The sequence below is a fragment of the Rhinolophus sinicus genome, chromosome 18 (assembly GCF_057876585.1).
Source record: "Rhinolophus sinicus isolate RSI-liver-muscle chromosome 18, RSI-T2T, whole genome shotgun sequence".
Lineage (NCBI taxonomy): Eukaryota > Metazoa > Chordata > Mammalia > Chiroptera > Rhinolophidae > Rhinolophus > Rhinolophus sinicus.
Genome location: NC_142518.1, coordinates 91,835,845 through 91,862,663, shown reverse-complemented (window position 1 = coordinate 91,862,663; position 26,819 = coordinate 91,835,845). Strand labels below are relative to the sequence as shown.

General features: G+C 49.4%; 1 protein-coding gene across 5 annotated transcripts in view; it reads left to right on the top strand.

The window, feature by feature from the left end:
- The window catches only part of ELF4 (E74 like ETS transcription factor 4), a 41,329-nt gene extending 14,510 nt beyond the window's left edge, over positions 1–26,819 (top strand). For 2 of the 5 annotated variants that reach the window (XM_019716999.3, XM_074323926.2), the window contains 8 exons: positions 12,298–12,567; positions 16,828–16,999; positions 17,418–17,510; positions 18,899–19,090; positions 20,066–20,149; positions 20,227–20,419; positions 21,019–21,396; positions 22,274–26,819. In XM_019716999.3, coding sequence (XP_019572558.2) covers positions 12,496–12,567; positions 16,828–16,999; positions 17,418–17,510; positions 18,899–19,090; positions 20,066–20,149; positions 20,227–20,419; positions 21,019–21,396; positions 22,274–23,078 — 1,989 coding nt within the window. In that variant the 5' untranslated portion in view covers positions 12,298–12,495 and the 3' untranslated portion in view covers positions 23,079–26,819. Of the gene's footprint in view, positions 1–5,518; positions 5,674–12,297; positions 12,568–16,827; positions 17,000–17,417; positions 17,511–18,898; positions 19,091–20,065; positions 20,150–20,226; positions 20,420–21,018; positions 21,397–22,273 lie in introns of those variants that run through there. The other 3 variants (XM_088794972.1, XM_074323927.2, XM_074323928.2) reach the window with 3 other exon arrangements.

The window sequence follows — 26,819 nt, the reverse complement described above, 5'->3', positions numbered from 1 at the left end:
AAGCTTTTGTTGAAAGGGCATCATAGAGCCTCTGAACCTTCAAAGTTGGGTGAGCAAGGCCTGAGCTAGGGATCTGAGCACATGCTGACCAGCACGGGGCAGTTGGGAAAGCATGGACTTTGCAGGATCGAGGTTACACAGTCTTGGGTTTGAGTTCTGCCTCCAATCTTGGCAGGCAGTGGTACCTTGGTCATGTTACCTAATCTTTTCTGAGCCTCACTTCTGCTGTTTTTAATTTTTATTTATTTTTATTTTTTCTCCTTAGAAATTGTTAAATTTTGTGTATGTATATATACTTATGGGAAATATGGTGTTTTTATTTTTTATTAAATTTATTAGGGTGACATTGTTTAATAAAATTATATAGGTTTCAAGTCACCACCCAAAGTCAAATCTCCTTCCATCATCATATATTTGACCACATTCACCCTTTTCTACCCCTCCTCCACCCCCTTACTTTCTGGTAACCACTTAACTGTTGTCTGTGTCTGTGAGATTTTGTATCTCATTTGTTTGTCTTGTTCCAATGTTGCTTTCAGTTTTATATGCCACATATGAGTGAAATCATATGCTTTTCGACTTTCTCCGTCTGACTTATTTCACTTAGTATGATAATCTCAAGATCCATCCACGTTGTCACAAATGCCAGTATTTCATGTTTTCTTACGGCTGAGTAGTGTTCCATTGTGTATATGTACCACATCTTCTTTATCCAATCGCCTATCGAAAAACACTTCAGTTGTTTCCATGTCTTGGCCACCATGAATAATGTTGCAATGAATATAGGAGTACATATATCTTTATGGGTAAATGTTTCCACATTTTTTGAGTAGGTACCCAGAAGAGGAATTCCTGGGTCATATGGTAATTCTATTCTTAATTTTTTGAGGAACCTCCATACTGTTTTCCATAGTGGCTGCACCAGTCTGCATTCCCACCAACAGTGTATGAGGGTTCCTTTTTCTCCACAGCCTCTCCAACACTTGTTACATTTGTCTTGTTGATGACAGCCATTCTGACTGGGGTGAGGTGATATCTCATTGTGGTTTTTATTTGCATTTCCCTAATAGCTAGTGAAGTTGAGCATCTTTTCATATATCTGTTGGCCATTTGTATGTCTTCTTGGGAGAAGTGTCTGTTCATGTCCTCTGCTCACTTTTTAATTGGATTGTTTGTTTTTTTGTTGAGTTGTAGTTCTTTATATATTTTGGATATCAGCCCCTTATTGGAGATGTTTGCAAATATCTTCTCCCATTCTGTTGGTTGCCACTTTGTTTTGTTGATGGTTTGTTCTACTTCTGCTGTTTTTTAAATGGAACTATTAACACAGCAGGATTATTACCAAAATAAATTTCACTGAAAACAAAGTTCAAAGGGCAAAATAGTTGGAAATGAACCTGGGCTCAAACCCCAGCTGACTAACTACTTTGTAGGGCTGTTGTAAGAAGTAAAGGACAGAGCCCACGTAGTAAAGAGCCTGGCACAACACCACCCCACAGCTTGTACCCAGTCAATGTAGGTCCCTGCCACCATCCCTGTGCTCCACACTGTTACCCTGTAACTTTTACTGTTTGGCCCCCTTCCCCAAAAGCAGAGGGAACAACTTGAAATGCTATCAGAGGGTGCAAAAGAAAATCTTGCCTACATTTAAACAGGTAACCACTCCCCTCTGTCCCTCCCCCAACAGGCCCATGGCCGAGGTTACAGTCACCACAACCGCCATCCTGGGTCCAGCACTAGCTCAGATCAGTGCCAACACCACAAGCACTTGCCCTGAGCTGGCACTGATCTCAAGTGCTTCCACCCCCTCCGCCCAGTCTAGATGTGCTTTCCAAACACGTGCCACCAGCTTTGAGTTGGGCTTGTAACCAAACCTTGGCCCTGCGTTTGCACTGCAGATGTTGGGAGGGGCTGGCAGGAACCCAGGTGCACATCCAGATGTTGTCTCTGAGGCTTCCTTGGCATCCTGTATACCAGCTGTGAAGCAATATTTACTGCAAGCTGCAGGGGTGAAGAAACAGGCTTGTGTGGAAGCAGGCACTCCCAGGCCATAAGGCCCTATTACTGGGTCGCTGGGTCCTATTTGCCCTGGGGGGCTGTGGAGGGAGTGGGAAGAGGGAAAGCGGGATTCTGCTCTTTTGACAAGAGGCCTGGCTGGGCAGGGCTCTTGGCCAAAGGCACAAAAGGATGGATGATCTCTCAGCGCCAAGAGAGGTATGAAGATCATCTTCCCATCCATTTTTTGTTGGCATGCCCAGAACCATCATTTCTGGGGGCAGCTTAGCTTCTCTCACTACTACTTGAACCTCGTGGAAAAATATTACCTCAGGCGAACCAAGCTGATTGTGTCTATCCACTACTAGGCCCCTATCCCAGGCATCAAGGCTTGTAGAACCATCATCATGGACTTTTGCCCTCAATAGGACTGGCAACTGGGCAGAGGTCCAGGGCCTTAAGGTGCTACTGCTCCTCTGACCCATAGCCTTGGGAAGGCTTGGCAGAGCTGGTCACCTGTCCACAGGATTCCTCACGGGCACAGAGCCCCACTGCTAGGAGCCCCACCTTGCAAGGGCATCTGGGAGGCATTTACAAGTGGAAGTCACCACACCAAATCAGGCTTGGCTATGGAATGTGATAGCTTCCTATTCTATCACCCAGAAAAATACCAGTACCCTTGACCCACATATAATACTTTGCTCTCCGTTGTTGCCTCAGTCCATTGGTGCTACGGACAATATCATGCAAAATTGTGAAGTAACATTGATTTTAGTGTCACCTGCCCCTCCGAATTAACCCCCATTACTGGCCGCTTTTCTCAGGCTCTTGCTTCAACCCACCCCCTCCATCTGAAGCCACCAGGGCTGGTCCTCAGCCCAGGTGGACGTTGACCTCAGCATTTATAGTTCAATCTCTTAGCCAATTCTCTAAGGCCAGGCTCACTGTGTCCCCAAGGTAAAATGCTAGGTAAGGTGATGAACTCACCTCTTCCCGTCTGCTAACAGGAGAGGGTTTGTGGAGACAGCCCCAACTCCCTCCCAGGTCCCTGCTCCTCTAGCCCAAGCAAGGTGGCAGAGGAGCTGCTGGGGTGTCCCCTTGTATAGACAACTATTTCCTCAGCCTTCCTGTGAGGGATCCTCCCCACTCACCCAAAGGGCCCCTCCCTTCTCTGTACTCTCTGACCTGTGTGGGGCGGGGGCGGGGCTGGGAGGGCCAGCAGGCCCTGAAGGGGAAACTGCTGAAACCCCTGGGACAGGAAGTGGCAGAGAGGGGCTGTTTCCTCTGGCAGAGTAGGGGTGCGGTGAAAGCTGGCCCTACCTCCTGCCTTTTGGCTGTGGGCCCTAGGAGGCTGGTGAGAGCTGAGAGCCCTTCTTTCCCTGCCTCTACCCCCATACAAAAAATGGAGGCTTCTGGCCCACCAGATCAGATGGGAAGCTCTCTCGGAGAAGGCCATCTTCATTTTGCAGGGAGAGAAATTCTGAGAGAAGGGCAGACAGGTCAGCAGAAGGGAAGGGTGGGGCGGGCCGGGTGAGTATGGAGTCAGGGAGGCCCACACTGGCAGCGGAAAACCACAGCTGGGCAGGAGAATCTTCTGTAAGCTCGTGTTCTGAGAGAAAATTATCAGGATTGTGCCTACTCAAAACTGTGTGAGTTGGAGATGCAACAGATTGCTGACTTTCTCAGTCATAGGGCTAGAAAGGACCTTAGACCATCGAGCCCAACCTCCTCATTGTGCAGCTGAGGAAACTGAGGCCCACAAAACAGAAGTGACTTGCTCAAGGTCATACCATGGGCAAAGAAAGGGCCAGGACTTTCTTTGTGATGAAAAGTTGCCAAGTTTGTATTTGGTCTTCCACACCTCCCTCCAGACACCTTTGAGTCTCTGTGATAGTCTTCTCAGAAATGAACTTGATGAATGCATTCACACTGAAGGGAGTAAAACCGTTAGTCCAGGAGTCAGTAAACTTTTCATGCAAAGGACCAGATAGTAAATATTTTAGGCTTTGTGGCCCATACGAACTCTGTCACAACAACCTAACTTATAATGCAAAAGCAGCCACAGATAGTACGTAAATAAATGAGAGTAGCTGTGTTCCAATAAAACTTTGTGGCCACTGAAATTTGAACTTTGTATAGTTCTCATGTGAAACAAACATTCTTCTTTTGATTTTCTCCCCCAATCTTTAACAATGTAAAAACTATTATTAGCTCATAGGCCATACAAAAACAGATGGCAGGCTGGATTTGACTCCTGGGTCATAGTTTATGATCCCTGCATTAGTCTAAGAAGTCAAGCTAAAGTGTTAGGAGGAGGAAGAGGAGAGAATGTACCAGGTGGGGAGAAAGCAGGTAAGGCATTTGCTTCAGATCTTGATGCTGTGTGGGAACTGGAGTCGCAGAAATTGGGGAAGGATATATCAGGCCTAGGAGACAGTGTGAATAAAAGCATTGAGGTGGGGAAGTTGCTGCAAAAGTTCAGTGTGTTCTGCACATGCGTGGCCTCATTGTTATTTGCCAGCCCTGGGTCTTTGGCTGCTGTTGATGCTCACCAGAGGAAAAGGGTTGGCTTTGTTGACGATGCTGAGAGACAATGAAGAGAGGAGGAAGAAAGATCCCCTGGGAGTCACAGCAACTAGCTGTGTGATCTTGAGCAAGTCACTTCTCCCTCGGGAAGTCAGTGACTGCCGCTGGATGATAAGAGGGATATGATGATCGTTCAGGTCCCTTCTAACTTCAATATTGTGGGACTGAATCAAGGAGAGGCTTTCAGCACTGTGAGTGAGAGGGAAGGAGACCCCTGGGAGCTCATGGTGACATCAGAGCTGAGGCTGCCCTCCCTGTGTGTCCACATCCCCCCTACACCCCACAACAGGCCGTCTTTCCACCTCATCTTTCCTTGCACCTTCCCCTCCACACAGGGAACACTGGATTTCCCTTTGCTTTTGCTGACCTGGGAAGTGGCCAGGGGAGAGAGTGCACTTGGCAGGGCACCCAGAAGCAAGCAAACAGCCAACCCAGTGTGCCCCCCCCTACCTGGGGGAGTCCTAGATCTGAGCAAGAAGGCTTTGCCTTATTTCCTTTTTTTTGGCCTTAGTTTCTAGGACACGTGCTGGCAGGGGCTTTGACAAAAGACACTGTCCCTTCAGTAAAAATTATGTCTTAATATACTGTCAGTGCCGAATCACAGATTACCCCAGCTTCTAAAAAGACCCACTAATGGATTTAATCAGTCTCTGGTCAGTGTTTGTTTTCGTTTTTTAAAAGATTTTATTGGGGAAGGGGAACAGGACTGTATTGGGGAACAGTGTGTATTTCCAGGACTTTATTGGGGAACAGTGTGTCTTTCCCAGGACCTATCAGCTCCAAGTCAAGTTGTTGTCCTTTCAATGTTAGTTGTGGAGGGCGCAGCTCAGCTCCAACTCCAGTTGCCTTTGTTCAATCTTCGTTGCAGGGGGCGCAGCCCACCATCCCTTGCGGGAGTCGAACAGGCAACCGTGTGGTTAAGAGCGCATGCTCCAACCAACTGAGCCATCCGGCCATCCAGGAGCTCAGTGGCAGCTCGTTGTCTTCATTCTAGTTGCAGAGGGTGCAGCTCACTGGCCCATGTGGAAATCAAACCGGCAACCCTGTTGTTCAGAGCTCATGCTCTAACCAACTGAGCCACCCATCTGCTTGGTCAGTGTTTTTGTTCCCTCCCTCTTTCAACTCCCCACAATCCCATGGAAGCAAGCAGTCCTTCCTGGGGGCATGGTGGGGTGGGGTGTGTGCCATTTGAAGCCATTTTTCATTCAGCACATGCGAATTTCTGCCACAGTATTTGTCCAGATTGCCAGCCTCACCAGGCCAGGCCTGCTCCTTTGGCCACTGAAGGCCTGTCAAGGTGTCTGTGTGTGTTTGTGTTTAGAAAATTAATTCCTGGGTCCTCTTTTTTTCCTCCATTAATCCTGGGTTTTTTGAGATAATCCTACCTTCAAAATGCCCAAGCTGAACTCATCTTCTTGCCATATTACCTGCCCTAATCACTTCATATCTCTTAACATTCTTACAGCCAGAGCAGGCTGTATACCTTGGGGTCGCTACAACAACGATATTACTCCATACTCTGTCATTTTTCTCCTTCAGGGTGGCTCAGGGATTCACTTCCTGGGTTCCAGCTGCCCCACCTGGTCTCCTTTCATCTCTTCCACACATACATCAGACTAAACCAATCTTCCTAAATAACTGCTTGCTTTGTGCCCCTCTCTTAATCAGGAATCCGCAATAACTCCCAGTTGCTTTCCATATCTTCACATTCCGCTGCCTGGTATATGTCGGGCACATGCACTTATCCAGCTGATCTCCCTGACTCCCCAGCTAGTCCCCTCTCCCCATAGTCAAGCTGGTTTCCTCTCTCTGCCGTAAGTTTTATGGTTGTTGGTTATGTCCCCCCTCCATTTTCATTTCATTGCACCGTCTTCATTTCCCTTTCTTCCTGTCCATCTAGGTAAAGATATGCTGACTACTTAATGAGTGATCATAGCTAAAAAGACACAAATCAGACCGGGAAATGGAAAAACATGTTTGGGACATAACAGAAAGTTTTCACCTACATTAACTCACTGGCCTGTCACAACCACTCTTTGAGCAAGCGTGGGTATCCCCATTTCACAGAGGAGGAAGGGGACTGTCCTGAACCATAAGGCAAAGCTGGATCTTAGGGTTGGAAGGCCTATGCCCTTATGGTCTGCTGGGACTTCTGGGGTCCCCCTAGGCTCTAGCTGGCAGCCCTCCATACTGGAGTTCAGTAGCTGCCCCAGATTTGTTTTTGCCCTGCTTCCCTGCAGTGTGTTCTCCCACTCATTAGCTTGCCCTTTACTTTCCAGAAGATCTTACTCAGTGCACCTCTGGCTCCTCCCTGTTCCTGGAGCGATAGAGACAAGGATGTGGTGGCCACAGGCACCTCCAGGGAATGTGCTTTTGGCTCTTTCAGGCAAGGCCCCTAGGAGTCAGGGAAGCTCGGGAAATAGGTTCCCTTTTTCAGTCATCTTCCTCCACCCCTCCTCCCCTATTGGGCTTCTGTTGTGCTCTTCTTGACACATAACCACAACCTAAAGGGCTAGGATGGGGTGAAGGTGGTGAGGACAGAGGACTGGGAGCACTCCTCCAACCACAGCAGCCTGCCCCTCCCTGCGGGGCCCCCAACCTAGGCAAGGAGCCAGCCCCTTTCAAGCCAACAACTGGAAGCCTCCAGCCCCATCCTATATTCTGGAGCCAATTGGGGGTACTTTGGGGGGGGCTTCATGGGGTCTCCAGCCTCCCTTGCTCTCTGGGAGGTCACCTGAAACTCACCATTTTGATGAGTGCTTTTTAATTTTCAAAGACTTCCTGGTGAGCATCTGCTAAGCCTAGATTACCCTCAGCCCTCACCGGCTTTAAAAATGACAGAAACCACAGACCAGAAAGATGGCTGACTTTTCCAGGGTCACACATCTTGTTGGGATTCAGCCAGGAGAGGGCTTACCTCCTCTTCCCTCAAACTGGACAGTGTATACCACACACCGTGGGTGGGCTGATGGTTCTCCTGGAGAAAGAGGAGGGGACATCTCTTTACTTGTGGTCTGCTATCTTCTGCAGCCCTAATTGCCCCTCCACTGGGACACCTCAGGGCCTGGGAATGTAGGGACAAGATTGGAGCTGAAAAAGGGCAGGGGCAGCTAGAGAAAAGCTCTGGGCCCGCCTCACCACCAGAGATGTGACAAGCCCTATGCAGGAATCAGGCAGTGACTGAGGGAAACTGGGTTTCTTGTAAATAAGTACAGAGAAACCCCAAACAACACAGCTTGCAAAACCTTTATTTTCCCCCACCCTCTTCCTGATTTCATGTCAAATGGAGGAGGTGGTGGAAAGAAAGAAATAGAGGAGACAAAATAGCTGTGGCTGAGGCCCCTTCACTGGGCATTTGCTCAAGGAGAGTTCAGCTCGTGATCTGAATCAAGGTTGTGTGGGAAACCCACGGATGGGTTACCTCTGCTCCGTCCATGGCTAGAGATTGGATCCCTGACTCTGGCCCTCTGTCTCTTAAAAACACATGCCACTTGTCACTTTGTACAGCACGCAAATTTGCTGCTGGATGACTATTAGCTTGAGGAGGGGCTGTTTTTCAGTGGAGGGTACAGCTATTCCTGGGGTAGTTTCCATTTTGTTTGTGGTTGTGGGGGAGGAGTGTTGAGGGAGTGGGAAATGGCATGAAGGAAATTGTCACTTCCTTTCCAGAGAATTCCAGAAAGGTTTCATGGGGGACTGGGTATTTTAGGAGTGAGCTGGCTCAGAGGGGACAAAGAACTGGAGGAGGAAAACTCAGCTTTGTAGCCCAGCTGACCATCTGGCCCCCATGTTTCCTGGCGTGTGTGAAAATGCCTTGCGTGTTACTACCAATGCAGTGAGAGCCACTGGCTCAGGTGAACTGGTGTACATTTAAACTCACTCACGGAGATTGTGGACATGGCTTTCACATAGGAGTGGCTTCCTATAGAGGAGGCTCAGGTAGGTGGGTGCTGGCCACTGCTTGACGTGTTCCAGTGACAACCCCAGAAAGGGTCTTTACGTCAGAAGGGGGCCCAGCTGTGGTGACGCAGGAGCAGCCCAAACCACTTGTGTTTTGCTAGTTTTGTTTTGAAATGAAGTCAGAACCACAGAGAGCCAGAGGTGTGCATTTGCAGGCAGGGGGCATGTAGGCGCCCTCGCTTGCTTGCTCCCTCCGGTGGCACACACACACTTGCACACAGAATCCAGGGGCCATATGCTCTCACAGAGGCTTTGCTTTCAGCCCAAGTAGCACAGGCCCTGGCAGCCAGGGAACCTACAGTAGCCTCGAAGGGAGTCAAGGGGGCGGAGCTCTTGCCACCCTATGAGCGGACTTTGACTAGAGCTGTACAGTGATGAGGTGGGGTGGGGTGAAATTCACCACCCGTTACTAAGGGTTTCCAGGCACCTCAATTCCTTGAGCCAAGTGGCTCTGGGCCACTGAATCTGTGCCCCGATGTGTCTATAAGGACACGGGAGGGGAGCCCTTGGTGTGGGCCTCTCTGGCCTACAGCAGGGTGGGCCTTCTGTGGTGATGGCTTCTTTGGTTTCAGGTTCCTGGGAGAGGGAGGTTATTTTGAGGGACTTGGGGAGGTGGTTCACTCCTCTGCCAGGGAGAGTGAGTGAACATGCAAATGAGCCTCTCCCCACCTCTCACTTTCAAATCCTTAAACATCTGAAGGGGGAGGGATGAAATTTTCTGGACTGAAAGGTTCCTTGGGGGAGGGGCAGGGAGAGTTTTCTTAGCCTTGGCCAAGAGAGTAGGACAAGTGGGACAGCTGCTTCCTCCCCCTACACCCTTTTACCTTAGCTTCAAGCTTCAGCTCTGGCAGAACAAGACACCAGGACCAGCACCAGTGGGCGCTGGGCACAGCCTCCCAGTACTCACAGTCCTGGGCCAGTGGGACATGCACCAACCACGTCTTTAATTTAGAGACTTAGACATGTGGACACTTAAAAAATGCAATTGGATTAGTCTCTTTTATTTCAAACCTCTCCTCGTGTTGATGGCCAAGGGTTCCATGTGATATCGTACAGTATTGCCTCCCCACTACTACCACCTCCCTAGCAGAGTGGACCTTAGGGGGCTCACCTCAGGGACTCATGGGCCACATACAGATTCTTCTGCAGACATTCCCTCCCTGGGCAGCATAGAACTTTGAATTTTCAGGGTGGGGGAGCGGTGGTGGCAGCCCACCCCCATCTTCACTGCAGCCTCTTCTACCTGGCATGAGCTGGGGGTGTGGGGAGGAACCGACAACTGAGCTTGCTATCCTGATGGCCTGAGCATGGCAGCCCTTTGACACACAGAGGCTCTCATGCACAGGTCCCCACACACCCTGCACATATGTATATGTATGGTATGTTTGCACACCCACAGTGTACTCCTGTTGTAAATTACAATGCAAAAATATACAGATGCAACACAGAGTGCACTCATTCCTCTCACTCTCATATAAGCCAGCCCACACCTGGTCTACTACATATTTATTGCCCAGAAAACACGCCTCAGGTACTGACTAACCAGTATCATTCATTCATTCATTATGTGTTCGTTCATTCTGCACACATGAACTGAGCGTCTGCTACATGCCAAGCACAGGATACCACTGTCTAATGGGAAAGGTAAAGAAGCTACAGAAGTTCCACAGGGTGAGTTCACAGGCAGTGAACTCACAAACATGAAATACTGATCTTTGAAGGGGAAACCAAAGAGATGAGCAAATTTGGAGGAAAGGCCCATGGTGGAATGACCGTGGGGCGGGGGGAAGGAGCAGACAGGAGTTTCAGAAATTTCATGTTTAGACAAAGTAGGATTAGGTGAAAGTGATAGCAGTTCATTTGATTAGTTGAGAATGCTCCCTGGGAGCAGTCTGTGGGAGGGCCTGGAGCTGCAGGAATGCGGGCTTTGGGCACTTTGGCTGAGGGAGACAGACCTTCCAAGCATAAATGGCCCTGGGAGGCTTCTCAGGCCACCGGAGATGGAGATGGGGTCACATGCCGTGTCAGGTGGGGTGAGGTGGGGTGGAAGGAGTGGAACTCAGGCGAGAACCAAGGACAGAGGACCGGGGTTTCGCTGGTGCCTCCTCTGTGTCTTAGCAGCCACCAGTCTCATTCAACCAAAGGGAAACTCAGACCTGACAGGTTGAGTCGAGTGACTTCTCAAAGTTTTTTGTTGGGGGTGGATGGAAAGGTGTGGGGGTGATGATTGGGGTGGGGAGAGGGCGGAGCTAGCCCTGTGGGCTAACGGAAAGGAAGTGGGAGAGGCCTGGGTGTCTCCTGTGGGGGAGAGCGGTCATCAGGGAGGTCACCCGTGGTCCTCCTCCCTTCCCTCCCCTTTGCCCCTCTCTGAAGTTCCTCATTTCTTTCCGGGCCAGGAGAAGGTTTTGCCACTCTGGCACTGCCAAAGGAGTGTCAAGGAGGTAGGGGTCAAGTGTGTTGCTCCCACTATGGTGTGTGGGCCCAGTTCTTCAGGCGCTCATGGTTGAACCAGGCTGCATGTAGACCCACTACACGTACACACACACGCAATACCAGTGAAAAACAGTACCATAAGCACCAAAGATCTGGCAGCTGGAAATGAAGAAGCCCAATTGTTCAGGGCTGGAGGAGCGAGCAGGCTGGCAGGAGGGATGTGGGAGCAGGAGCTAGGCTCTAGGAGGCAAGCATGGGTGCGGCCACAGCCACAGCACGTACAAGAGTAGCAAGTACAGGAAACAATTGGAGGCCCAGGAGCCCTGTGAATGCCTGAGGTGCAGACTGTGAGCATGAGAGGCATTCAGGGAGAGGAGAGACATGTGGGCTATAGCAGACAGATTTCCTGGAAAAGGGGGGAGGGGGCGCTGATCGGGCCCTGGAGCATGGGGAAGGTTCATTGGGCCCCTTTCTCAGCCAGGGCTCTTCTCACAAGTTCCCAGGGTGACAGTTCAGTCTTGAAACTGAAAGCAAAGCTGAACCAAGAACACAAACCCACAAGGAGCACAGAGGCCAGTCTCTGGCTGGCAGAGGTGGTGGCGGGGTGATGAGTGTGCAGAGCATGTGGCCCACCTGTCTCTGTGTCTCCAGGCTCTCTGGAGGCGTGGCCACATCTGAGAGCCCCATCCCCACAAGCCGGCTCAGGCTGACAACGCAAGCCTCACAAGACATTTTTTCCTCTGTAGACCCTGCCCTTCAGAGCTCAGTGGCCCCCACTCTCAAGGTAAACTGAGACAAGCCGAGTATTGGAGAAGCACCCTGTACACCCGTGTGTCCCTCCCACACCCCCAGGACAAGATTCTTTCCCTAGCCAGGGGAATTTTAGGGCTTTTTCATGCTATTGCCCCATTCATGAGGCCCTGACTTCCCTTGTGGCCACACCCTGGGGACTAATGTTCAGGGTAGAGAGAGACCGAAGTCCCTCTATCTGTCGCTTTCTCCAGAGGAGTGGGGGAGGGAAGAGAGGGAGGCTGTGTATGTTCACGGCCAGCTCAGGTACAAATGCTGGTGACAGACTGGCACGGAGGCTTGGCCACTTCCCACTGAAGGTGACTCAGATAACTTCCTCTTTTTCCTTCTTTCTTTTACTTGTCTTCTTTCTTCTCCTTCCACCTTCTCCTCCCATTGCCCTCTCCTTTCAGCCATCCCTTTTCTGGCAGTGTACCCTGGCATGGCAGGGTCCCTCTGGTTCGCCAGTTTTCTTGGGAACAGAGGTCAAGGGAGGTGGCTTACTCACTGCCCCCATCTTTCCCTTCTCTCTAGGTTGCTCCTGTGGTTAGCCCAGCCCAGCATGCAGCCTTGAACCTGGCTTAGGCCACCACCTACTCCAGCTCCCTATTCTACTGTGGCTCAGGGTGTGGGCTCTAAGCTTGAAGATACCTGAGCAACATCTTTTCATCAGGAAAACCCTGCAGCTCCAGAGGGCCCTGCGAGTCCTGCTGTCAGCTCTGAGAAGACAGCATGGCTATTACCCTGCAGCCCAGTGACCTGATCTTTGAGTTTGCAAGCAACGGGATGGATGACATACACCAGGTATGGCCCCAGAAAACAGAGCCCAGTCAGCCAGCACAGATGATCAGATAGACACAGACAGGCAGGCAGAGAGCCAGTGAGCCAGGCGGCTGGCCGGCTAGCTGGTCAGCAAATACTGATCAAACACCTCCTAGGTTCAGGGCCACTGGGCCTGCTTGCCAGCCAGACTGTGTGCCAGCTAGTCACTCAAGCGGCCAGTCAGTAATCATCAGGCAGTCATTTAGTGAGCCAGTTGCCCACATGCAATTATAGGGCACATACAGTCACCAAGTTAGCCAAGCAGCTGCTAAGTATACCAGCTGAGCTTTCAGCCAGTCAGCAACGTGGCTGAATGCACAGGTGTGTCCTAACCTTCCTGTGCATTTTTGGCTATTTCCTTTCACCCCGAGTGTCACAGTGAGAAACTGCTGGGACAACCACATACCAAGAGTGAACACTGACAGCTGGAATTGCAGGGTAGAGTCCAACCCCCTGACACCTTCAGATTCATGTCTCTAGCCTGGATGATAAACCTTTCCATAACCGTCTTTTTAGCCTCGATCTGAGATTCAGGATAAACTGGAAGTGGGGTCTTCTGGTGGGAGAAAGTTGGAAAATAGGACAGATTTTCAGCACTCAGGTCCCCGCCGCTTCATACCTTGCCCTACACTGGGGCTAAGAGAGCACGCTTTTTGTGCACTTATCTGTACCTATCAGACGGTGTCCTGGCACACTCATCACCACCCTCCACTCCCCTCTTTCCACAAAGTGGAAAAGAGGGGCCAGGTACGATAGCAGGAACGAAAGATTAGGAGTCGAGTCCTGGGTTCTGATCCCAGTTTGGCCACAGTTTTACCTAGTCAAGCCCTGTCCCCTACCCTATCTGGATGCCATCTCCCCATCTTCAGCAAGAGGAAATCCAGCTGGATTATGTGTAAGGGCACTTCAGCCTAATTCTAACACTCTCTATCCTAAATCCTCTGGAGGGCAGAAAACTTTGTCCAATCTCTAGTGGCCTATGAAAGGCTGCCCCCTACTGGGCTTTGAGTACATTGTACTTTCTGTCCCTCTGGGTCTTACCTAAAGTTGCTTGCTCAGTTTAATTGAACACCTCTGAAGTGCCTCACTTCGTGGAAAGCATTATGGGAGAGGAAAGGGAAAAAAAATCTAACCTTACATGGGTTCTCACTGCTACTAGTCATTTTTTACTTGTTTCTAGTTCACTCAGAAACTGTTGCTGTTCTTCATAAAGGCTGTTCACAGAAGCTTCCAACCCCATACCTCCCAACCACACACGTGCTCCTCCACCCTTAGCAGACAGCCTCTCCTCTAACCCACAGAGAAGCTCAAAATGAAGGATGCCCTCAGTTTCCCTCCCTCCTCCCTTTTATTGATAACATCACTGTTCTTATTTCCTTTCCACTGGCTTGGGAGAAAGAAGTGTCCCTCCTCCTTCCAAGGGTAACTCCTGCCCCCATACCTCGTTTCTTCTTTCCTGCCTCCTTCAAGACCTCAAGCCATCGATCACCTCCTCTCTCTTATATCTTTCAGACATCCCAGATGTTTTTTCTCAACCAAGAACATCTTCGGGTCTCCCCAACCCTAAAAGAAAACCTTCCCTCTCTTCCACCCAGCTCCTTCAAAATACCACCTTCTTAGCACCTTTCTTCTCCCCAGCGTAGTCTCCACCCTCTGTGTTTACTTTCGCACTTCCCTTCTATCACTCTTTTTAGAAAACAATTTTTGTTGCAAAATGTATCATGAATACAAAAGAATGCATAAATCACATATATGTGCATACATGCACGCACACACACACACACACACACACACACACACACACACACAGAGGGTGCCAAAAATATATACACATTTTAAGAATGGAAAACTGTATTAAAATTGTAATACTCAATATATACCAATAACAAGATGACTACAAGTCACATTTGACTTCTGCAATTACAAGAGAGGCATCAGCGTCCAGATACTTCTGATTACGGCGAACTACTGCTTGAGCGGCAACGTTGACCAAAGTGTCCACTTGTATACATTTTTTGGCACCCCTGGTGTATATATTTAAAGAATAACTATAAAATGAACACCCATGAACTCACCACCCAGGTTAAGAAATAAAATGTTAGTAGTCTCCTAAAAGCTCCTGATACCTAAAACAATGAAAACCTACTCTATGCCAGGCCTTGTTCTAAATGCTTTATATGTATTGATCCGTTTGAACAAACTATGGGGACCATAATATGATTACCCCAATTTTATAAATGAGGAAACCAATCCACAGAAAGGTCAGGTAACTTGCCTAAGATCACACTGCCAGTAAGTTGCAGAGCTTGGTTTCAAACCAGGTAATCTGGCTCTAGACCAGCACAATCCGATAGAATATTCTGAGATGCTACAAGTATTCCATATTTGTGCTATCAAGTATGGGGCCACTAGTCTCATGTGGCTATGGAGCACTTGAACTATGGCTAGTACAACTGAAGAACTAATTTTTAATCTTGAAAAACTTGGCATTTATGTTAAGTAGTTACTTATGGTTAGTGGCTACCATATTGGAGAGACAGCTCTTAACTTTATGGCCTTAATCACTACACCCAACTGCCTGCCTCCATCTGTCCTCTCTACAATCCATTGTAATGTGCCTTGGGACCCCAGCACTCCCCTGAAACTGCTCTAGCCAGGGTGACTGCCCAGTGGCCAAACCCAAAGGCGTTTTATCAATTTTTATTCTTCTGGATCCTTCAGGAACATTAGGCAGAATTGAGCATTCTCATTCTTTTTCCATGAAGAAATTATTAAGTCTCATGAAAGAAAATTTGGAAAATACAGAAAAGTAGAAAGAAAGGGGGGAAAAAAACAACCAAACTCCCACAAGCAAAATATAATTATTATGAACATTCTGGTGTATTTCCTTTGATACATAATTTAAAAAAAACAGTTGCAGTCACACTCCTTTATTTAGCTTTGTTTGATTGTAGAACAGTATGTCCTTCAGGGGTCGAATTCTCATCCTGATAATTTTATCCACTCCAATGGATTTAGCGCTTTGGACACATATTTTGACTCCCTGAGAGGTATTTCCATTTTACATATCTCTAAGGTACCTCAAACTCACCATATCCAGACACTACCTCCCTTACCTTTCTCTAAAAACCTGTTTCTCCTCCTCCTGGGTTACCCCTTAGCATGGGGTAACCCACACACCCATTGAATCAAGCTGTAAATTGGAACATCTCCCCCTACCAGGCAGGAGCTGGGCCCTTAGCTTTCTACTTCTATAATGTCTCTGTTTTTCCATCTTCATTGCCACAGACTGAACCCTAAGATGTCCACAATCTGATCCCCTAACCCTGGGTCTCTGACCCTGACTGAGTCCCTCACCCAGCTATAGATTGAGCCCCTTGACCTTGCCATTGACCAATCCTTTCCCACTGGCCTCAAAATGAGCCTAACCCTTCTCATAGACTGAGTACCACCCTGGCCATGGATTAACCCATAACTACAACCAATTAAAACTGCCTGTCTTTCATTGAATGTAGGTGGTGCAGAGCTAACCCATCTCTATTAATTAAGAATTTGGGGATAAGGGAGAAGGTGAGGGGATTAGAAAGCACAGTCGGTAACCACAAGATTGCCACGTGGATATGAAAGTCAATTTGGGGAATATAATCAATAATGTTGTAAAGATTTTGTAGGGTATCCAATGGACACTTGTCTTATTTGGGAGATCACCTCAGGGATGATGTAGATGCCTGATCACTGCACTGTACACCTGAAGCTGAAAAATAATGAATGTCAACTATAATTTTACATATGTGTGTGTGTGTGTATATGTATGTGTATATATATATATATATATATATATATATATATATATATACACACACACACACATATATATGTATATATATATAATGTCACAAGAAGCGGAGTACAGCATTAGGAATAGAGACAGTGGAAATGTAAGGGCTGTGTGGGATGTCAGAGGGGTAGTAGATTGGGGGAGGGGGGTTATCACTTTGTGAGGGGTATAGATGATAAATGTCTAACTAGTACAGTGTTTGTACACATGAAACATAAAAAAAGAAAGGAATTCACTGAAAACATCACCTAGTGAGGTTGGACCCAGAATAATGTCATCCCATACAAAGGACAGCCTCTGAGGGCTCTAAGAATTAGGAAGGGCAATAAGGGCCAGATTCTGGTAGTGAGGGCTTCCTGGAAGAGGCAGGTGGGTCTTAAACCAGATCCCTCTCTTCTCCACAGCTGGAAGACCCCTCAGTGTTCCCAGCTGTGATTGTGGAGCAGGTACCCTACCCCGAATTACTGCATCTGTACTCAGGACTGGAGCTGGACGACGTTCACAATGGCATCATAACGGACCGGACCTTGTGCATGACGCAGGATCAGATCCTTGAGGGTAGCTTTTTGCTGGCAGGTCTGTCCCCTTCTTGGGCAAGGAAGGTGTAGAGGACAAAGGGGTTCTGTCTTCAGGGAACAGTAACATACAATGGCTTCTAGTGACACAGGCAGCAAGTGCAAGGCCCCCAACAGTTGGAAATTAGATGGGGTGGTTAGGGCAAGCAAAAGGTAGTACCATTTCATAGAGCAGGAAGCCATCTAAATGGATTAATGATCTTTCCAGATGGAGGGGGACAATGAGGAGTGGAGATAGCTGGAGTGAATGTAGAGTAAAGGTGGACGATTAGGGTGGGAGGTGGTGTACTGCTCCCTTCCCAGCGGTCCATTGGCTCCTTAGCGTCATTCTCTGGGCTGGCCCTAGTTATGGCTGTACCCCCTGCCCTGTGCCCTAAGAGAACTTTTCTTCTCCCCCCTACCATGGAACCTGGAACCAGATGAAAATGAAGCAACCTCACAAACTATGTCCACCACTGAAGTCTTGCTCAATGTAGAGTCTCCCAACAACATCCTGGATGAGAAGCAAATCTGTAAGTTTGAATTCTGGTGCCTTAACTCAAGGCAGTACAAAATGCCATTTAAAAAGATTGAATCCGTGTATTGGATTCTCAGGCACATGTGCATGTAGACATATGTGCCCACACCCACTGACATACACGTAAACATGCGCTTGAGCTGTGACTGGCATGGGAGAGGGCAAGAGGGCACCACAGAGGAGGAAAAGGTGGCAGGGTGATTTTTTCCCCAATTTTTAAATGGTGGGAAAATACACATAAAATTGACCACCTTAACCATTTTTCAGTGTACAGCTCAGCAGTATTAAGTTCATGTATATTGCTGTGCAGCCATTATCACCATCCATCTCCAGAACTCTTTTCATCTTGCAACACTGAAACTTTTTTACTCATTAAACGACTCCCCATTTTGCCCTCCCCTCAGCCCCTGGCATTCACCCTTCTACTTTCTGTCTCCATGACTATGACTACTCTAGGTTCCTCGTATAAGTGGAATCATACAGTATTTGTCTTCTGGAGACTGGCTTACTTGACTGAGCATAATGTCCTCCATGTCTATCCATGTTGTTAGCACATGTCAGAGTTTCCTTCCTTTCTAAGGTTGAATACTATTGGCCAGGGTGCCTTCAGGCCGCTCTGCTCCCTTACTGGACTCCCAGGAGGGCTATGCAGGCTGTGGCTTATTTTAAAATGTACCATGCTTGGAACCTCCTCATCCCTTCTCTGTACTTGGAGGTTGGCCCTCCCTCCCCAGAAGGCCCCCAAGGCAGGCTCCTCCCCCGGGACTCCCTCAAACATTTGCCCTGACTCCACAGGAGGATCCCTGGCCCTAACTGCCCCTTTCCAAGGGGTAGCTGGGATACAGTGCGGGAAAGAAAGTCCTGAAGCTGCAAGTTAAGAGTCTTAGCATTTCTAATCCCGACTCTGTCACTAATACTCATTTAGGATTCAACAGATATTTACTGAGTGCCTACATTTACCAGGCACCAACTTGCTGCGTCACTTTGGGCATAGGCCCTGCCATCTTTAGGTCTCAGTTTCCTCATCAGGAAAGCAGAAGAATTGGGCGAAATGATGTCTAAGACCCCTTCCAGTTGTAAAAATGAGTGAATGACTAAATCAAGGTGGTCCTTTACCCTGGGTGTCGCCTGGAACTTCCCCACCACCAGCAGTGGGCTCGAAATGTGACAGCTGTGATTGGGGCCAGCTCATGCCCACCACAGCTCTGCAGATGTTTCTTCTCATGGTGTGAGACACTTGAGACATTTTCAGATGTATCCTGTTTCTAAGGCTGAGGGGAATGGCACCCCCATCCTCCTCAGGAGCCCCCCATTCTCTCAAGCTCTGGAGACCACTCCCACCCTGCACTGGGCCCCAGCCACCTCAGGCCTTTCTTCTTGCAGTTAGCACCTCTGAAATGCTTCCAGACTCAGACCCTGCTCCAGCCATCACTCTGCCCAACTACCTGTTTACTGTCTCTGAGCCCAATGCCCTGAACCGGGCTGGTGACACTGGTGACCAGGAGGGGCATTCTCTGGAGGAGAAGGTCCCCAGAGAAGAAAGTGCCAAGAACACTGGAAAATCAAAGAAGAGAAGTAAGAGGGAGGAAGGGAGAGAGAAGGAGGGAGGGAGGGAGCGAGGGAGGGAGGAAAGGAGAGAGTGAAGAAGGGAGGGAGGGAGGGAGGGAGGGAGGGAGGGAGGGAGAAAGAGAGGGAGGGAGGGAGAGAGAGTGTATGTACGTGTGTATATGTCTTCAAGGGGGTGGGTGGTAGGAGAGGGGTGGTCAGGGAGGCCATAGGGGTAAGTGGGTGGAGGCTCACAGATACATTAAGAGGACAGCTCTCTGGTATGGCAGGAATGGATGAAAAGGCCTCTTTGGTTAAACCTGACCTCATCAGTTGGCCTGCCCAAAGCCTGACATTTCCCAGGCCACTCCTGTCTGCCCAGCATAAATGTAAACTCTTCCAGAAGTGCCAGTGACCCCAATGGGTTGAATCCAAAGCTGGGTGTTTAGACACCAGGCTTGGCCCCCTGGCCAGTCACTGGCCCCCTGGGAGCCTTTGCTGTGTGCTTTGTGCACTTATCATTCTTCTGGGAGCTCATGGAGCTGAGGCCATATACGGAAGAGGACTTTGGGCTTTCCCAAGCCCCACTGTTATTGATTTACTTGGGTGATAGCTGGTTGATACTGCCTTGTCAGCATGGCAACCAAAACCCAGTGGCACACTTCAGTCACACTTTTATGCTGCCTTTTCATTTAAAAAATTAGGCTAGGTGGGTTCTGTTCTTCTAAGGGTGACTCATGTGCAAGCACTACATTGCCCCACATTGTAGCGGTATTCTGGTCCACCTTTGGGGCCTGAAAATGAGGGTGAGCCATTGGGCACGTGCACATACCTGAGGGAGGTGACCATGGAGAGTGATCCTGGGCCTCCAGCCATGGTGACCTGGCTCTTCATTGTCTTCGTTGTCAGTCAACTTTATAAGCTCCAGGCACTCCCTCTCGGGAGCCTGCCCTGGAATGCTTGCCATGGTCTCAGCCTCATCCTGCTCTCACCTTCTCCTCACAGTCAGGAAGACAAAGGGTAACCGCAGTACCTCACCTGTCACTGACCCCAGCATCCCCATACGGAAGAAATCTAAGGATGGCAAAGGTATGGCTGGGAGTCAGGTGAGGTGGGAAGGAAGCCAGGGTGCTTGAACTGCCCCATCACCACCTGCCCCTCTGCAGGCAGCACCATCTATCTGTGGGAATTCCTCCTGGCGCTTCTGCAAGACAGGAACACCTGCCCCAAGTACATCAAGTGGACCCAGCGAGAGAAAGGCATCTTCAAGCTGGTGGATTCCAAAGCTGTGTCCAAGCTATGGGGAAAACAGAAAAACAAGCCTGACATGAACTATGAGACAATGGGGCGAGCACTAAGGTAGGAGCTGGTGGGGGGTCCTTGCCCTGGGGGAATCACTAAGGTCTTCCTTACATGTGCCAGGCCTTCCCACTTTAGGGTCTCCTAACATTCTCATTTGCTTGCCCCTAAGCCCATTCCCCAGGCCCCCTCTGGGAGGAACAATCCCTTCCCTCCTGCAGCTCTGTCTTGGCTTTTCCCCCCTTTGATAGGAAAAGAGTATTTTAGGGCCTTCCATCCCCAAGAAGGGCTTTCTTCACATTCTTCAAGCCAGAGGCCTAGAGAGGTGGGCCAGAGTTATCCACAGTTGGTCTCTCAGCCTGAAGGACTGCTGAATGCCCCATCATTCATCCATCCCTCCCCATCCTTCACTCACCCCATCCTCTGCCTCAAAGTAGGGTGGGGACTGGCATTTGAAACTCCTTTTCATGGACCCTTTGCATCCTCAAGGGTAGATATCAGAAATTTCATAAAAGCCTTTCAAGTCCAAGAAACTCTTGCTCTTGCCCTTGCCCCTGCCCTTGGGCTTCCGTCTGGCTCCTGGCCAGCCTCCACCTCATGCTTGCTCTGCCCTGGAGGGCAGTGTGTCCCTGACTAACTTCCCACCCCTTGTACCCCAGATATTACTACCAAAGGGGCATTCTTGCCAAAGTGGAAGGACAGAGGCTGGTGTACCAGTTTAAGGAGATGCCCAAGGACCTAGTGGTGATTGAAGATGAGGATGAGAGAAATGAAGTCACAGAGTCATCTCCTCAGGCCTCCACTGCGTCCACCTCCTCTACCAGCACTGCCCGGCGAGCCAGCTCTAGGGTCTCATCCAGGCCCACCCCCCAAGGCAAGGGCAGCCCTCCCTGGGAAAAGCCAAGGGTTCAGCACATTGGTCTACAGCCATCTGCGAGTCTGGAATTAGGACTGTCTCTAGATGAGGAGATCCCCACTACCTCCACCGTGCTTGTCTCTCCACCAGAGGGCCAGGCCAAACTCACCAAAGCTGTGAGGTAAGGGCACCCAAGCCGTTACGAGTCTTCCCATAGTACCTCAGGTTGGAGGGCAGTTTTCAACTTCGTGCGAAGCTCTTATGTGTGTCCAGTCTTATGGGATCCTCACAGAATCCCTGGGAAGCCAGCGGGGCATTAGTTAGTTAATAGAGGTAAAGCAGCTTGCCTGATGTCATACACCAAAGTAATGGTAAAGCCAGCACTTGACCTGGGGGACTTCTGCTGCCAGCTGGGGCTGTTACCCCAGAATGCTCCACAAGCAGCCATCAGGGGCCTCCACATCTGGGCCCCTCCCCCAAGCCTCCCCCACTCCAGAAAAGAAGCAACAGAGAATGTTACAGAGAGGCCCACTCTGCTTTCCTCAGGCCCTCTACGCCCACCCAGAAAACTCTTGGTACTTCTTGTCTACACTAAGTGCTTCTAATTTTCCCTGAAGAGGTTGGGCTTTGTCTGGGTTGTGTGTATATAGTAGCTCTCACTACACTGGCATGGGTTGCTGAGATGCTCTTCTAAGGACGGAAGGCAGCAGGGTGAAGTGGTGAGGAACATGAGCTCTGGAGTCAGAAAGCCTACATGTGAGTCCCTGCTACTAGCTGTGTGGTCTAGGGCAAGTGACATAACCTCTCTGTGTCTCAGTTTCCTCAAATTGTAAAATCAGATTATTAATCTAATACAACTCATGGGCTGTTTTGAAGATTGAGGGAACTACCACGTGTCAATCATTTTGAGTGTCCCTGAACTGAGTATTCAATAAATGTTAGCTGAAACAGTAACTAAGAAACAAAACACCTTTGGCTCCTTTTCTCCTGTGCCCTCCTTTCTAGCCAGTTGGGAGATGCCTCCTGCCTTAATAAAATCTGTTGTCTGTTTTTCTCAGTGCTTCTCCAGTGCCCAGCAACATCCACCTAGGAGTGACCCCTGTGGGGTCAGGCTCAGCCTTAACCCTGCAGACAATCCCTCTGACCACAGTGCTGACCAACGGGCCACCTGCCAGTACTACTGCTTCAACCCAGCTCGTTCTCCAGAGTGTTCCACCTGCTTCGACCTTGAAGGACACCTTCACTTTGCAGGCCTCCTTCCCCCTGAGCACCAGTTTCCAAGAAAACCAGGTGGCAGCACCAGGGACTCCAGTGATTCTCAGTGGCCTCCCCCAACTTCTGGCTGGGGCCAACTGTCCAACTAATCCAGCAGCACCCTTGGTCTCAGGGGCTGGAGCAGCGGGGCCCAGCTCTCAGCCCCCTGGGACTGTCATTGCTGCCTTCATCAGGACTTCCGGTGCCACAGCAGCCCCTGGGGTCAAGGAGGGGCCACTGAGGCCCTCCTCATATGTGCAGGGCATGGTGACTGGGGCCCCCATGGAGGGGCTGCTGGTTCGTGAAGAGACCCTGAGGGAGCTCCTGAGGGATCAGGCTCACCTTCAGCCACTTCCGACCCACATGGTTTCAAGGGGTTCCCACAATCCGAGCCTTCTGGGAAACCAGACTTTCTCTGCTCCCAGCCGCCCCACTGTTGGGCTGACCCCAGTGGCTGAACTTGAGCTATCCTCAGGCTCAGGGTCCCTGTTTATGGCTGAGTCTAGTGTAACCACATCTGGGAGCCTGCTGACTAGATCCCCAACTCCAGCCCCCTTCTCCCCATTCAATCCCACTTCCCTCATTAAGATGGAGCCCCATGACATATAAATGGAGGGGTTGGGCAAGTGTGACCCACCAGGCAAAGCTGAGCATCATTTGTATGTGGACTGCCTCTAGCAGAGACTGACGAAGTAGCTCACCTGCCCTTACATTTCGGTGCGATGTCAATACACCAGACCCCACAACGCCCACCCCTGCCTGATGTCACCATAGCCAAGCCATGCCCAGTTTGAGCATCTCTGGTGTCAGACCATGGCCTTCCAGAGCACTAGGGGATATGCTTTTGTCAGGAGTAGTGAGCTGATGTGGTGATGAAAGCATAACCTCCTAAAAAGTTGGTGGCCAGGGCAGGAGCAGGGGCTTCACAGGAAAAGCCCTTTTTTGCCTGGCTGCATTTTCACCATCTATGTTCCCTCTGCAGGGAACTTACTATCCCGCATGTGAATATCTCGGTATGTATTTGTGTGTACTCATGGGTCTGTATCATTTCTTTGGAGAGGATGAGGGTACAACTATGAGGTCTTAAAGAATGTGTGTCTCTCTGTGGGTCAGTCGCAGAGATGAGGATTTGTCTTAATGAAAAACATTCTCTAGTTCCCTTTGTACAAACCAAGATTCAATTGCTCTGAGACTATGGGGTACAGGTTGGATCACCCAAATCTGGAGCAGGTCCAGGGTAGAGGAGCTTTGATTGGCATGTGTGTTGGAGCATGGAACCTTGGCCACCCCAGAGGGCTGTGCTGAAGGGTTAGACAGGAGTCGAGTGCTCCTCCACGGTTAGACTCAGCCACCAAGTCCTTAAGTGGGGCTGAATTAATTGAATGTTTGCGCTGAGGGCTAGGGCTGTAAGATCAGTCTCTGCGTCTGGCATTCATCCTGAATCCTGGGTTCCCTCTTGATTAATTTTGCTCCTGATGTTTTCCTGCTGTCAGGCATTGCTGAGGATAGTTGTGTAGCAGTGTACATTGGGTCTGCTTCCACTCCCATTCATGTATGCCTGCCACAGAGCCCGCCTTCTACTCACTTTGTAAGTTTGCCAACCCACCTGCCCCCACCATGACTACAGCAGACATGCAAGTAGACCACTGCCCCTCTTCTCCAACTTTCACACCTGACCCTGATTCCTTCACCAAGAAGACAGGAGCCAACAGATGTAAGCTCCCATGGTACTTCTGTCTCTACTTGGCTCCTTGCTTCCCTCTTTCCTCTCTGAGGAAGGGCCAGCTGATTCCCTCTGAAAGACAACTCCTTACCTTAGGGCCTGGATCCCCTCCCCTGTCCCTTCTTTGAATGAGCTTACTTCTCTCCTGCCAAGTTTGGGGGCAAGGCTACCAGCTAAGACAAGTCAGCTTCAGACACAATTACACTGTCTGGTGAATTTGGTTAATGTGAATCAGTGCCTCAGCACCTTTGCTTTGTCCTCAGTGCAAAACCATCCACTTGATCTAACTACCTCCCCAGGCTGCTCTTCTCTCTCCTCATCACTGTCAAGCTTACTGTCATTCTCTCCCACTCTCTTCTTGTTTCCCAGGCCCCCCCCCAGGAGGGAACCATATACAGTTGTGCAGGTATATTTATTACATGTCTCCAGCACATGGCATTAAAGTGCCTTTTTCTAATAAAATCAGTTTATTATGACAATTTCATGATGGTGGAAAGTAAAGCATCTTGAGAGTCACCTTTAAAAAAGTTGCATAAAGGTGCTGCATGGGTTAGGGGTGGCCCTGGCCCCCTCACTTCAACTCCACAGAACTTATCATTTGAAGGTCACTGATGTCTTCAAGGTGACATCAAATGTCTTCAAAGTTCTTGGCCCCTGTGAGCCCTCATAGCACGTGATTTCCCATCCTCTCTAGCACTAGCCAGGTTTAACTGCGCCCTCTGTCTCCTACTCTGAGCCCACATGTGCTGGCTCTGCATCTACAATTTCAGTGTGAGTGTCCCCCAGATGTCTCATCCATCCTCTTGGCTCTGACTCAGCAATTCTGGGATGAGTCCAAAATCTAGAGCTGTAGCCCCCATTTTTCTCAGCTCCTGGCTAACATGTCCAGGGGCCTGCTGGACATTTCTACCTAGATGCCTGCCAGGCCTTCAAAGACAGCCTGTCTCCCAAAAGTCAATTTCGAAAGTCTTTACACACACACACACACACACACACACACACACACACACACACACCTTTCCAAGAAAAAAAAAAAGCTGTCATGACTTGCCTATTTCTGTTAATGGTGCCACCATTCTCCTGACATTTCAGAGCCATCTGATGGCTGCATTCATTTGACCCTTCCCCCCGCCCCATCTCTTGAAGTCCAGTGCCATTTGCCATGTCTCTCAATCTGGCCTTCTAAATTCCCAGAGCCTCAAACTACCCAGAGCTTATCCCCCTCTCCAGACACATCCACAGCCCTACTGTGACCTTGTCCCCTCCAATCTGCCAGGGTGACAATTCTGATCTGCTAAAAACCTTTGAGGGCTCCTCATTGCCTATGGGTAGGGTTGATACTCAAAATACTTAACCTCTAATCCATTTTAGGCAGCTGGGCATTAACTTCATTTGCTGAATCATGAGGCAGTCCAGGGGTCCTGGAGGAGGAGCGAAGGGGGCATTTGAGGGTTCAGAGCAGGAGTTCCAAAAGTATTTTGAGCTCAGCATCAGTCTTGTCATCAAACAAGTTTCCAAGTCCTTGACCTTCTGGCAAGGTCCTTCATCATCAGGTCCTATCTGACTTCCCCATTCGTCTCCCATATTGCTTCCCCCACCCCCAATGTATTGCTCCAGCCAAATCGATGGACTTGGTGGGCTTTGAACAAGCTTCTGTTCAAGTTTCCCACCTGTGTGTTCCTGCTTTACTCAGTTCTGGCTCAACCAGAATGTTCCTCCCACCCCACTAGTACCAACTGAATCCTATCCATCCTTCAAGACTCAATTCATGAAAACTGCCTCCCCAGAGTTCTTGATTTGAAACTCGTAGTAATTGCCACTCTTTTGGCCACTGACCATAAACAACCTGTGACATCTCCTCTATTATAATCACAAACTGTTACTAAATATTCAGTGATCTGGACTTACTTAGTGTCCCCAATTAGCATGTTACCTTCTGAGGGGTGGGGGACTGTATCACCCACAGAGCAGGGCACACTACATACAAAGCATCTAGTGAGCATCAGCAAACTGATTGAGCTGGTGAGAGATGGGGACCAAACTTTGAGGTAGGTGACGCCAACCTCCCCTCTGCACAGGCAGTCACCTCAGGTGCTCCACTGCCTAGGGCCTGTGCTCCCAGGTTCAGTGCCCTTGTGGTTCCCCCCACCCTCCACACCCAAGAGTTGTTACTACTTTAAACACCCCTCTACCCCTAAAGAAACTTCCCTGTCCAGTTTCTTTCCTAACTCAAAGTGTTAAATGAACGAATCTGATTAACCTATGCTGATATAGTTACGGGAGAGGGCTAGAGGAGAACCTCTGGAGACAGGTTTGTTTTAACCAGGGTCTTGTGGCAATAACATCCCTGCCGGTGTGATGGTTTAATAGTCAAGGGACTCGCTTCTTGCCCCCAGCAGCTGACTTATTACTTCCTCCTCTGGGCTCCCACAGCACTTTGTATATATACCTCTTACGTAGCACTTAGCACATGGTAGCACCTGAGTTATGTGTTTATATATGTTTCCCCTCCAATAGACTGTGAGCTCCTCAAGGACAGGGACTGTGTGTTAGTCACTGACATATCCCCAGCGCCTAGCACAGTGCCTGGCACACAGTAGGTGCTCAATAAATGTTTATTGAAAGAA